This window comes from Cyclopterus lumpus, chromosome 8 (genome assembly GCF_009769545.1).
Source record: "Cyclopterus lumpus isolate fCycLum1 chromosome 8, fCycLum1.pri, whole genome shotgun sequence".
Taxonomy (NCBI): domain Eukaryota; kingdom Metazoa; phylum Chordata; class Actinopteri; order Perciformes; family Cyclopteridae; genus Cyclopterus; species Cyclopterus lumpus.
Window position 1 is genome coordinate 14,728,786 of NC_046973.1, and position 12,257 is coordinate 14,741,042.

At 44.2% G+C, this 12,257-nt stretch overlaps 1 protein-coding gene across 1 annotated transcript in view; it reads right to left on the reverse strand.

Moving 5' to 3' along the window:
* Window positions 1-5,316: 5,316 nt before the first annotated feature.
* The window catches only part of tnrc18 (trinucleotide repeat containing 18), a 39,961-nt gene continuing 33,020 nt past the window's right edge, over window positions 5,317-12,257 (reverse strand). The window contains 5 exon segments of the mRNA XM_034538601.1: window positions 5,317-7,553; window positions 7,744-7,818; window positions 8,425-8,661; window positions 8,770-10,559; window positions 11,824-11,976. Of these exon segments, the coding sequence (XP_034394492.1) occupies window positions 7,347-7,553; window positions 7,744-7,818; window positions 8,425-8,661; window positions 8,770-10,559; window positions 11,824-11,976 (2,462 nt within the window). The 3' untranslated portion in view covers window positions 5,317-7,346.

The following is a 12,257-nucleotide window of genomic DNA, read 5'->3' on the forward strand; positions in this document are numbered from 1 at the left end:
CTGGCAGCTACTGCTACTCTGCTAAACTAGTTAGTTGAGTAGGATTTGGTTCTCCATGACTGGAATTAGCTATTCTCTCCTTTATATTGTACAAACACTGAGATGTCGCTTTATTTAAAAGTCTGCCCTGTCTCCGTAAAGCTAGATTTCCATACAACAAAACTGCATTGGGAATTAAGTTTTGGGGAAATATATTCTTCAGTGCATAACATGAAAGCAAATCAATGTAATAATCCGCGAGCACAAATGAGATCAAAGTGCGCGTGTCGAGGTCCCACGCGTGCAAATCAAACAGCATAGGATAACTTTTACTTTTGACATATCACAGATGAGTTTCAAATGAGTCCGAGGAAGTCCTTGTAGGTCTGGATCTGGGTACGTTGCCAGAACACAAGTAGTCGTTTTATTGCTTCAACCTAACATAAGTACTGTTGCTTTGTTTTAATTTCGTTGTGATTTTAAGCCAAACCATGATGTTTTTAAAATTTAACCTAACCAAGTAGTTTTGTTGCCTAAACCCAAAGTCATTTTGAATTATATTTTATTTACTTTCTATTTTCTTTGTCAACCACGTGTTTAAAACTGTGACTTCTATCCAGAAGGAAATATGTTTCACTCAAAACATAATTGAGAATGCAGTTAAGTTAAATAGGAACATCTTTTTGTGGAAGACAGGGTTGCAATATGTATTTACCCAAAGAGTAGCTGAGGGGAACCATCCCTTTATTTCTAGTGCTGTCTGCTGCAACCCTCCAACCTCCAGTTACACTGTGCATGTGTCATCCAGAGCTCAAGACTGTGTCCCAGCCTTCAGTCAACAGCCTTGTTATGGTCCAAGCAGCCTCCACCAGTCACCAGTCACCAATCACCGTCACCAGTCACCAGAGGGAGGCCAGTGGGCATCACCACTAACTGGATTTCATTCACACTGTACCTGCTGTCTGAATACCCACAACCGCATTTGAGCATGTGTGTGAGCGTGTGTGTGTATGTAAGAGAGAGAGAGAGAGAAATCATGCCTGAAATACAAAGACTGTGATGTTTCATTCATTACGTTGTCAGTATGAATAATAGATAGCTAATTGATATGCGGTACATTGCGCACATACACACACTTCCATGTGGGATAGCACTCTGAACTAATATTTGTAAGGCTCCTTGTCATTTTAGAGAGAGAGAGAGAGAGAGATAATATGAGAAGATGTCCTATTTCAGTGGTTCCTAACCTGGGGCCCTGGACCTCATGGGATGCAACAGGAAAGTACCGACAAACTGATACAGTAACACATGTGTACCCTTCTTAAGACTACTTAAGACGTAGAATACACATATGTACAGTTTGATCCTCGTCTTTCACAGACGATACATACATCAAGGCAGTCAAACATCTAACTGTAGCGGCAACAGACACAGCTTCACGATTATGGAGGTTAGATGAGAAGATTGATACCGCTGTTAAGTATGTGTGCCAAATGTGGAACCAGGAAGTGATAAGCTGTAGCATGATTACTATAAGCAGGGGAACGGCTAGCCTGGCTGAGCATGGGCCTGTGTTTGCTAAGAATGTGAGTTCTAAAAAACCAACACAACAAAACAAGAAGCTAAATGAGCCGACTAAACGTCATCCCGCCTACGCGAATGCGTGCCCCTGTAGCACTCTGCAGTTAAGCCAGGGGGCAGCCTCTGGGTCTAAAATGTGAAAGTCAATGAGGAAGTGCCTTTAAACTTGCAATTCTTTCATATGGCCAGCAGGGGGGCGACTCCTGGTGATCTGCTAAATTAGAGTCCATTTATAAACATTTTACATTTATAATGTTGAATTCACACCGCAATCTTCTACAGAAATTGCCTCCTTTAGTTTGATCCATTGTTTGTAATGAACATATTGCAGGTATCAATCTTATCGGCTAACTCTCCGCAATGAACAGACAAGCGTATAGATCGCGTACAAACAAAGAGGGAAAAATAACAAAAGATTCCTATTATTTAGACACTATATATTAGCCTGCATACGCCATTGAGGGACAACAGACTCAGACAAAAGGAGAGTTGGTATGGAAGCAAAAACAGAATTTTCTTCTTGCCCTCTTCTTGACCAAACAAGGCATGTTCTGAAAGTCTGAATAACGAGCCTTTCAAAACTGTTTGTGCGTTTGAAACGCCCCCTCACTTAGATACCTGTCTCCTGGGAAACCGGTGTGTACGAGCAAACCCCCCCCCCCCCCCCCCCCCACACACACACACACACACACACACAGTCTGCATGGAAGAGTTGTGGAGTAAAGACAGGAGGAGAGGGGGGGGGCAGATTCAACACTACCACTCACACAGGAGCAAGCATACATGTACACACACTTGCATCTCAGCTCCCTGTGTTTAAGCTGCATTGAAACCCGAGCCAATAAAAAGCCTCTGTTCATGTGATGGCAGCCAATCAGAACCCAGCTAGCTGACACACCCACAAGTGGGTGTGTAGGGCACTGCTGAGGTAGAGTGTAAAGTGTACGTGAGCCAGTGTGTGTTAGAATGTGCGGGCGGCTACCCCTCTTTTCTGGTGTACTGTGTGTGTGTGTGTGTCAGAAGAAGCTCCCTGCAGGTTCTGATGTTATGCTGATGTTGGTCCTTTGAGGGAAACAGAGAAGCGACTGAACCCCTGACTGCTGCTCTCCCAGTGAAACAGGAACACACACTCAGTTCATGTCAGCAAAGATTTGGTTACACATGGACACACAGGAATTCAAAAGAGAGACACACACGCACCCTTGCCAGCTCTTTGAGGGCAGACTCATGAACGGTCAGCGGTGGAAAATCAGTGTCCCGTGGTCAGCTCTGCAGAGGAAGCTGAACTTTCCTCCATTTTATCACAACCAGCAGCTTCATTACTGCCAAAATGGAGCCTGGTGGAGTACACTGTTGATTAAAGGGGCAGTCCACACAAACTGATCCCAGGCACAAAAGCAATGAAAAAGAAGAATGAAAATAAGAGCAGCTCATAAAGGTGAGTGAGCTGTTTTCTCCTGTAGAAGGGGAGGAGGTTTCAGTTTGTAGTCCAGTCGTCATGCTACGCTAACCAGTTAGTTGTATTTAATAATATAGATGGTATCAAACTTCTCATTTTACCTTCAGCTATAAGCAGTCAAAGATGTTTCCCAAAATGGCAAACCTTCCCTTCAATGTATCTTTGTGAGAATAGAACTAAAATTGTGTTCCTGCAGGTGTGCGAGTCAAGTCACAAAACCAGTCAAAGAGGGACGAAAGACAAACGTGCAGTATTTTAGAAGTTTAAAAGGAACACAAATGTGATATCAAAAGAGACATCGAAGAGAAAAGCCTGAAGTAATGAAAGAGCTTTGTTTTCATAACAGAGACTCACAGAACACCAAAAGGTACAGTTCCATCTGTTTATTGATTAACTATAAAATATCGAGTTACTAAAACAATTCAAAAGAAACACTGATAAACGTGGTTGCTCTCTGTAAAAAAAAAAAAAAAAAGGAAAAAAAAGAACATACACATACAGTATAGAGTGACACAATATATCTGGTTTCAGTTTTTTCTCTAAAATGTTATTTTTGCATTTTTACAAGATTAGACATGTGTACAAAGTATATTCTGGTAGCTTTTTCTCCACTCGACTGTGAAGGATCATTTACAAAACTTAGATCATTAATCTATTTATTTTCAAAATAATCTTTTTTTTTTCTTTCTGTAACAGGACAATAACTATACTGAAGGAACAGCAGATGAAGAACCAGCCTCCAGTCCACCCCTCTCTCTCTCTCTCTCTCTCATTCTCTCTTTTGCTCTCTCTCCCATTCTTATCTCTCTCTCTCTCTCTCTCTAGCAGCTAGCTCCCAGTGCCTGTCAGCAGTATTGCTTGAGAGGCGTGGACGATTGTTCAGAGAAGGGGAAAACAAATGACGGAAACATGCAAAAAAAAAAAAAAAAAGTTGACAAAATATATCACAGCAAAAACAAACATTTCAAAGTCAAGCCAAAGCAAAACAGGCGTTGATACTTTTTTTTTGGTGCTAAATCGGGCTCTAAAATGTATGACAGCAAATAAAAATGAAGGCAAAGTGGGCAATAAGTGTGTGTGTGTGTGAGAGAGTTGGACCCTGTTTGAAGGCCTAAGGCTGGGCTTTGGATAGACATAGGGGGGGCAAATAGAGATTGGAGGGCAATAACACACACCTAAAAGGGTTACAAAGGTGTGTATGTGTGTGGTAATACCAGAGGATAAGAGTGTGATGTGTTATCACGCTCGTTCCCTCACACACACAGACACACACACACAGGAAAAAAAGTGCTTCAGCAGCTCCAGGGGTAAACAAACATTCATAACAGGCACGTGAACCTTCGCTCTGCAAACATCGGTGCGACCCGTTTACCAATTACGCTCCTACAGCTGAGATACCAGCCGGAGATCAATTTTGGTCGACTGTCACTCAAAACTTTTGAACTCTTGTCTGTAGAAATGTGAGTCTCAGCCTGAAGGGCATGCTTGAGGAGCAGGTGGGGCTTTAGCAGATACAATGTTCTGGCAATCAGTCAATCAGGTAATTTCAGAAAAACAACACTTAGTCGCGCGGTACCTTATTAAACCACTTTCAATACTAGCAGCACTCCATCGTTTCCTTTACCTCCTACTGAGATTATACTATTACTGGCAGACGTCTTTTGTTATTTATCGGAAACACGTCACATAAACAACAACATCAGCATCTTGGGCTGTCCTCCAGACATTACGCAGCCTTCTCAGAGCGAGTTAATATATGATTTAGACTATAATAAAATCAGACACAAGATCTCAAAAGAGTAGAAAATATTAAACCTATTGAATATCAACAAGACAATCTTCAATCTCTGCAGCGAAGCAGAGAGAGGGCAACGTGGTAAGAAACACAAGAAAATCAACATGATAATCACAGATATGTATGTATGTGTATATATATATGTGTGTGTATATATATATATATGTGTATATATACATATATATATATACACATATATATATGTGTATATATATATATATGTGTGTATATATATATATATGTGTGTATATATATATGTGTGTATATATATATATGTGTATATATATATATATATGTGTATATATACACATATATATACACACACATATATATATACGCATATATATATATATATATATGTGTATGTATATATATATATATATATATGTGTATATATATACACATATATATATATATATATATATATGTGTATGTATATATATATATATATATATATACATATATATATATACATACACATATACATATACACACACACACATATATATATATATATATATATATATATATATACACATACATACATACACACACACACATACATATATACGCACAGTATTCTATATACTGCATATAGATCTGATACAAACTCTATACACAATAGTGTAACAAAGTAGGATAAAGCTCAGGAACGGATTTCAATTATAAATCCCACAGACGAAAGGCAATTTTGGGGGGCAACACCAATCCGATTACTTTGATGATGGGAGTAGGGGGTGGGACCTAAGCGAGATTTGGCGAATCATCATCGTAAGGCCGCCCAAACGCTCACAATCGCGAGCACGACGTTCAACAGTCTCACCCTAAAGACGGTTAAACTAGGCACGTAGAAACAATCAGAGAAGCAGCTCGGAGAGCCAAAAAGAAAAGTGCGTGTTTGTTTACCTGCGTCTGTGTACGGGAGAAGAGGACAAGGTAAATACTCTAGGGAGACACACAACACTCCCAGTCACAAAGTCCCCTCTGCAGTGGAGCTCATTCAAAGTGCACTCATGTCAAAGGTGATCGGCTCGGAGGGAAGCAACGTGATGCAACGGGGAAATGGAAAGCTCGACGTCCATAAAACAGCAGAAGCAAACGGAAAAAAAATACAATGCAACACAGGACATTTAGAGGTTGAAAACACTGCAGCCAAAACGAATGGATGAAGCCAAACTGTGGCAGATGAGTGTTAAAATTGAATTATGCTCATGATGTAATCAGTGCTGGCAGCTTCATACGGGCCATCAGCGCCATGACCTTGCTGCATCTTGGACCGACTGCAATGTTTACAACCCTGAAAACACCTTTAAAAAAAGAAAAGGACAAATCCACCCTGTGGGACTACTGCTACACTGTCAATACACCAGCTTGTCTGGTTCAGAGTCCCTTTGTGATCAAGGGTTATAGTTTACTTTCCAAACACAGAATCGTGGAGCTACGCTGCGTCTCTTTGAGGCTTCTGTCAGGTGGTGTCTCTAGCTACTCTCGGGTCGAGGTCTCCCTGTATTGTTGTTCAGCCTCGGTGCCAAAACAAATGGGCAAAATACAAGAAACATCAACAGCAGCTGGTTTCGTAGTGTTTAAATGTTCTCAAGGAGGATTCTTCCTTTAAGCATAGGAAAAATAAAGATGAAAATGGGAAGTGCTTTTAATAGTACAAGATTCCGTCCTCTCTCTTTAGGCCTGAGTCTCTGAGGGAGTGGGAGGTGTTCGTAGCACACGGACAGTTTGCCTGCCCGAGTTAGGATTGTCAAGGGGAATTGAAGGGGTTAAATTAAAAGGAGGATAGACGTTAAGTGCTTTCTGTTGGACAGCAATGGAAGGAGTCTCTACTTCTATCTCTCTGTGCGTCTCGCTGTCCGTCGCTCCTGCTGTTCTGTAGATACATTAATATGACGGTAACATGACTGCAACATCACCACGGCAACATCATAAGCACAACGTCACCTCACCGCCGTCTGCGTTCGTTCGTCGGTCCGGACACGGACCTCCTCTTCCTCATCATCATCACCATCATTCACAGTTCATTAAAGCTTCTCGACTGTTAACCTCTTTAGAAAAAAGTACTCTGACATAAATCTATTACATGAAAATAAAACACTCATATTTTCCTCTATATAACTGTGTGTATTACGTGAAGGTTAGTATTTACATGCTTCTGTGCGTGTGCGATTGTGTGTGTGTGTGTGTGTGTGTGTTTATGAGTATATTTACATGTGAAAGGAGACTGAAGTGCTTGTGTATATCCTCAAGCGTTCCGATGAACACATCAAGCAGAACAGCGCTGATGGAGTCCGTGTGTGCAAAGGTTTCTGGAGACTCCTTCCTTGTAATACTGTCTATAGTGTCTCCAGCCTCTGTGGTTGGAGCTGTTCACGACAGTCTGTTTGAAGTGTACCATGGCGGCGGAGTGTTCGGAGAAGATTCATCATGAGTGAAGATCAGTGATTAGACTTGGGGGGGAGGGGACGACCAGGGGTCAGGTGTCACTCCTCGTGAGGTCCAGTGTCAACCTCGTTCTGCGTCTGCTCAGCAGATGACCGGGACTCCGTCGGTGTTGAAGATCATACCGGTGGTGGGTTCGTAGGTGCCGGCCAGATAGTAGAGGTCCTCGCTGTCGGCGTAGCGCCGCGTGTGGGTCATCTGCTCGTACTCCTCCACGCTCACCACCAGGCACTTGTGGCTGACCGTCTGCACGTCGTTCTCGTCGCTGTGAGAGGACTGGTAGAGGGCGCGCTGCGACGGAGACACAGCTGTTTATTCTCAACCCTCTCTAACCAGACCGCTAACCGCAGCCGCCTACAGCCCGTCAAACCCCACGATAGAGTACAAAGCGTTAAAGCTTTACGTTTTTACTTTTCTATCTCTTTCACTTGACCCACAATCCCTCGCTACAATAGTTCAGTGACACCTCGTTCTCTCTCACCTCCATGAAGTCTTTCCTCTGGATGGACGAGTGCAGAGCCGCCGGTAAAGACTGACCACACATCTGATCCCAGTTCTGGAGAGGACAGACACGTTTCAGCAAAACGCTTCAAACTAACTTCAGGCTGACATTCGTTTCTTTTTCTCAACGGCAATGACTGAGTCATAGATTACATACTCAAAAAGTCATGATCGACCTCATTGTGATGATCTCGCGGTTTATTAATGATATTGTAGCATGATACACTGCAATGAGGAAATACGAGCGAAAAATCAAGGAGGAGGGTACCATTAGTCATGAGATTGATTTTCATGACTTGCATGTCCTGAAATGTAATTGTCAAAAAAGCTCTTCTGTTATTAAGAACAAATACACATACGAAACTAAATGATCTTTTAGCGAATGACGAATCACAATTCTCAGATAGGGATAATCGAGTTGTGTGACAATGACGACGATGTTGATGCTCCAGGGGGCGGATCCAGTTGAATCAGTCAGTAATTTCTAGAACTGGTTTCAAAACACCAGGGGCCTTATTCACAAAGCTTCCTAGATCAAAGAGTCGCTCCGAGTGATGACATTCTATATTCTTATAATTATGACATTTTCAAATCCTGGTAGAGAGACACAAGTGAGTTTCCCTCATCAGTAGAAAGTTAAAAGTTCTCTGCGGGCCCCTACCTTCTTGTCGATGAGTTTCTTGCCGGGGTTTGTTTCCTCTGGATGATAGAACCAGTTGACCCTGACCACCATGTTGCTGCCCCAAGACTCCCACATGCTCTGGATGCGGCCGATGAAGGGCAAGTTGGGCCGGCCGGCGGACAGGAACACAGCGCAGTCACCGATGCGGATCATCTCCCGCCCGCGCACGATGGCCTTGTAGAAGAGCTTCTTCGCCTTGCCCTTCATACCGCGTCTCTGGGGGGGTCAGAAGAGGACAGATTGGTCACAAAGGGGGATATTTGGACGCACACAGTTGGTGTTTCTCTTCAGACTTTTCTATATTCTACGGATTTTTCTTCTCACCTGAGTGGGTTTTCCAAACCACTTCCAGAGCTGTCTGGCTGGAAGAAAAGCAGAAATTTTGGGCCTGTTCTCCACACTGGGAAGCCTCTGGCGTTTAGCCAGCTCCTTGGTGGTGGGGAGGTGGACGCCCTCTCTCCGCTTGGGTCTCCCCACCTTCCCCTCTTCACCACTGGGCTTCGGCTTGGGAGGGCGACCCCTTTGCCCCGAGCCCTTCCCTGTAGCCGGTTTAGCAGGTTTGGCGGGCGCAGGAGCAGGAGTTGGAGAGGTTGGAGGGGAGGAAGATTGTGATGGAGGAGACAGCTCTTCTCCCTGCACCTTTACCTCCACTTCCTTCTTCAGCTCTTCATCTTCTTCTTCCTCCTCTTCCTCCTCCTCTTCTTCTTCCTTAGTCTCTTCTTTCGGTTTGTCCTGTACTGGAGGTGGGGTGATAGGGCCTGGTGGAGGCGTAGGGGTCCTCTCTTCATCTGAGCTGCAGGAAGAGTCATCGGTGGAAGAAGAGGACGACGAAGAGGATGATGATGAAGAAGATGAGGAGGAACCAGAGCAGGATGACGAGGATGATGAGCAACTTGAGGTGCATTTCTTCTTCTTCTTCTTTAACTTGCTCTTCTCGCCTTCTTCCTCCGACTCTGAGCTGCTGCTACTCTGAGATTCATCTTTAATCTTTCTCTTCTCTCTTTTCTCCAACTCCTTCTTCTCCTCTTTTTTACCTTTCTCCTCCCTTGTGTCCATCTCCTTTTCTCTGCCAGCACTTCCCCGACTCTCTGCCTTCTCCTTGGCCAGCATCGGCGCTTTGTAGGTGGAGTCTTTCTCTTGCAGGCAAGACTCTCTTTCTGGGGCTTTTGGCCTAGCCTTTAACAGTTTCTGATTGGCTGTGGCGTTGGGGAGGTGGTCTCCTCTGACGCCTCGACCCTCTAGCAACATCAGAGCCTTGGTCTTCTTGGTCTTGGGAGAGGTGACACCTTCATGGTCGAGCTTCACGAGGGGCTCTGCAGACAGGGACTTGCGTCTCACCACTGAGCCCACGTCACTTTGCCCCGAGTTGGGCTTGGGCCTGGAGACGGAGCTGGGTCTGGAGGACAGCTGGTCGGACGGCATCTTTATTTTGGGTCTTGGGGCAGATGATGATGACAATGAAGATAATGAAGATGAAGGTCTGGGAGTCAGTGATGAGCCAGGTTTGCCTGTTGACAGCCTGGAGATGGGACCAGGTATAAGTCCAGAGCTGTGGCTGGGTCTGGAGCCGCTGTGATGGTCCGAGGAGGGTTTGGTTTTGGGTGAAGCAGAAGTGGGTCTGGATGTGGTCAAAGCGCTTGGCTTGGGGGCAGTAGATGACGGTGCCATAGTGGGTCTGGACATTGGCCTGTTGGCGGTGGGACTGACACTGCTACTGCTCTCTCTTTCTCTGCGCTGGCTGTTGTATGAGCTGAGGTTGGGTTCGCTGTACAGATCCACAGTCAGGACTTTTCCATAGGTGGAGGGGTAGAGGGAGGGAGGGAGATCACGGGCTAGTTTAGGAGCAGAAGGCTGGGCTGAGCCGGCCTTCCTGGGCACCGGGTTGGGAAGGGAGGGGCTACTTGCTGGAGATGTGGTGGAGCTTTTACGGTCTGGTTTTGCCTGGGTTCCCATTGATGGCCGGGAGGCAGGTCGGGGCTTCTCCTGAGCTGCCTTCTGGGCGGAGGAGGTCCTGTCCTGGGAAGGCTTAGCTGGAGCCTGGGGTCTCTCTGCGGGCTGGGTGGAGGAAGATGGAGGATCCGCTTTTTCTCGGCCATCTGAGTTCAAAGAGGTCTCTGAAAAATAAGAAAAGAAACACCACAAAAACATTTTCAAGGTTTGTTTGGGCCAAATGTAAACGGGTTTACATCGGATATGCTGACATATTCGTTGTGTGGCTTCAAGATGTTTGTGGACTTTGCGGCCTCACATGCTGAGACTAGATGACAAATGAGCAACAACTCTGACTTGAAAACACTGCATTTAAGAACTGCTTACCCAGTAGAAAGGAGGCCAGCGTCAGCACATCAGACATGCAACATGCAAGTGTAATCGACCCCGAGCTTTACAGAACAACAACCAAGCTGTTTGAGCAAATTCATTAAAAACTGAGATGTCAGCCGTGGTCATATATGAGATGTTTGATCAAATATCTCTGTGATATTTTTGTTGGACCTGTTTGGTCCCTTTTAATGGTCTCTATGATAAATATGTGCAAAATAAGGACAGCGACAAACTGCATGTAACTCACTTCTATTATTATTCCTAATTATCCACGTAACTTTTTCTCATATTCGCTCAAACTGTCACAGTAGATGAGTGAGAACAAACCGGTTTCCTCTGCGTCCTTTTAGTGCAAGATTCAAGGCTGTCAAACCGAGCACCGCCAAAAGCAAATTACAGCTAAACAATAACACTAACATTTATGTCTGAAAACATTTGAGGCGAGAAATAGGCAATACAGGTACATAATCTGGATTCCGTCAAGTGACAGTTTGAGCAAATGTGACAAAAAGTTTGTCATACTTTAGGGCGTTTTTTAAACCCAGAAGAGAAACTCTTCCACGATAAGCACTGAGGCAAATAATGTGAAAGTCATCTCTTATTTTTATTACGTTATGCCGACACGTTTGGCTCCTACGTGAGGAGATGTCTTTTAATGGTCCCTTGGAATTACTCGAAGAAGAAAGCAAATGTACTTAATGTACAACTCACTAGTTTTATCTTAAGCGCCACCTCCATTATTTGTACCTCCCATAGGAAACACAACCTCTTATTTCATCAATAGTTATTACAGATTTGACACGTTTGGCCCATAATTTCTGTGAAACTCATTGTTTCTACCTGCACAGTCGTTGATGCATTAGAGTCAAGTACAATTAGACTCACAGGATATTATCCATATAGGATAAGCAGCGGGTCGGTGGATTGGTATGAACAAATAGTGGTATAAAGACACTAAAAGTCAAGCATAAAGACTCATAAGCCGACGAAAGAAAATATAACGTTTCTTACTCAATCCATCCATCAGTTCCAGAGGAAGCACTTTGATGAGCTCACCTGGTTTGGCTTTGGGTTTGCGGCCAGGTTTCCCTTTGATCTTCGGAGCGCTCTCCTCCAGCTTTGTTCCTGCTTCTTTGCCCTCTTTGCTGCATTTGCGAACGCGCCTCCTGGAGCAGCTCGCCACGAGCAGCGCAGGGGACGGCTCGGCGCCTGCACAGAAGCAGAGAGACACCGGGCTTTATGTTGTGTCGGAAATATTTTAAACTGCGTGCTCTTCATGCTTTTCATCATGACTGCTGTACATTGATGCTATAAAAGTAGCTAAACATAAGTCTGAATAGAGGCACGCTGTTGTCGGTCACCTCTCAATTTTTACGTTTTGAGTGTGCGTGCACTGTGTTCACTCCCTCATAAAACATCAACATATTAGAAGCACCTTGCTTGCAAAAAGGGAAATATTTACGGCAGCTTCTGATATACACAAAACAACA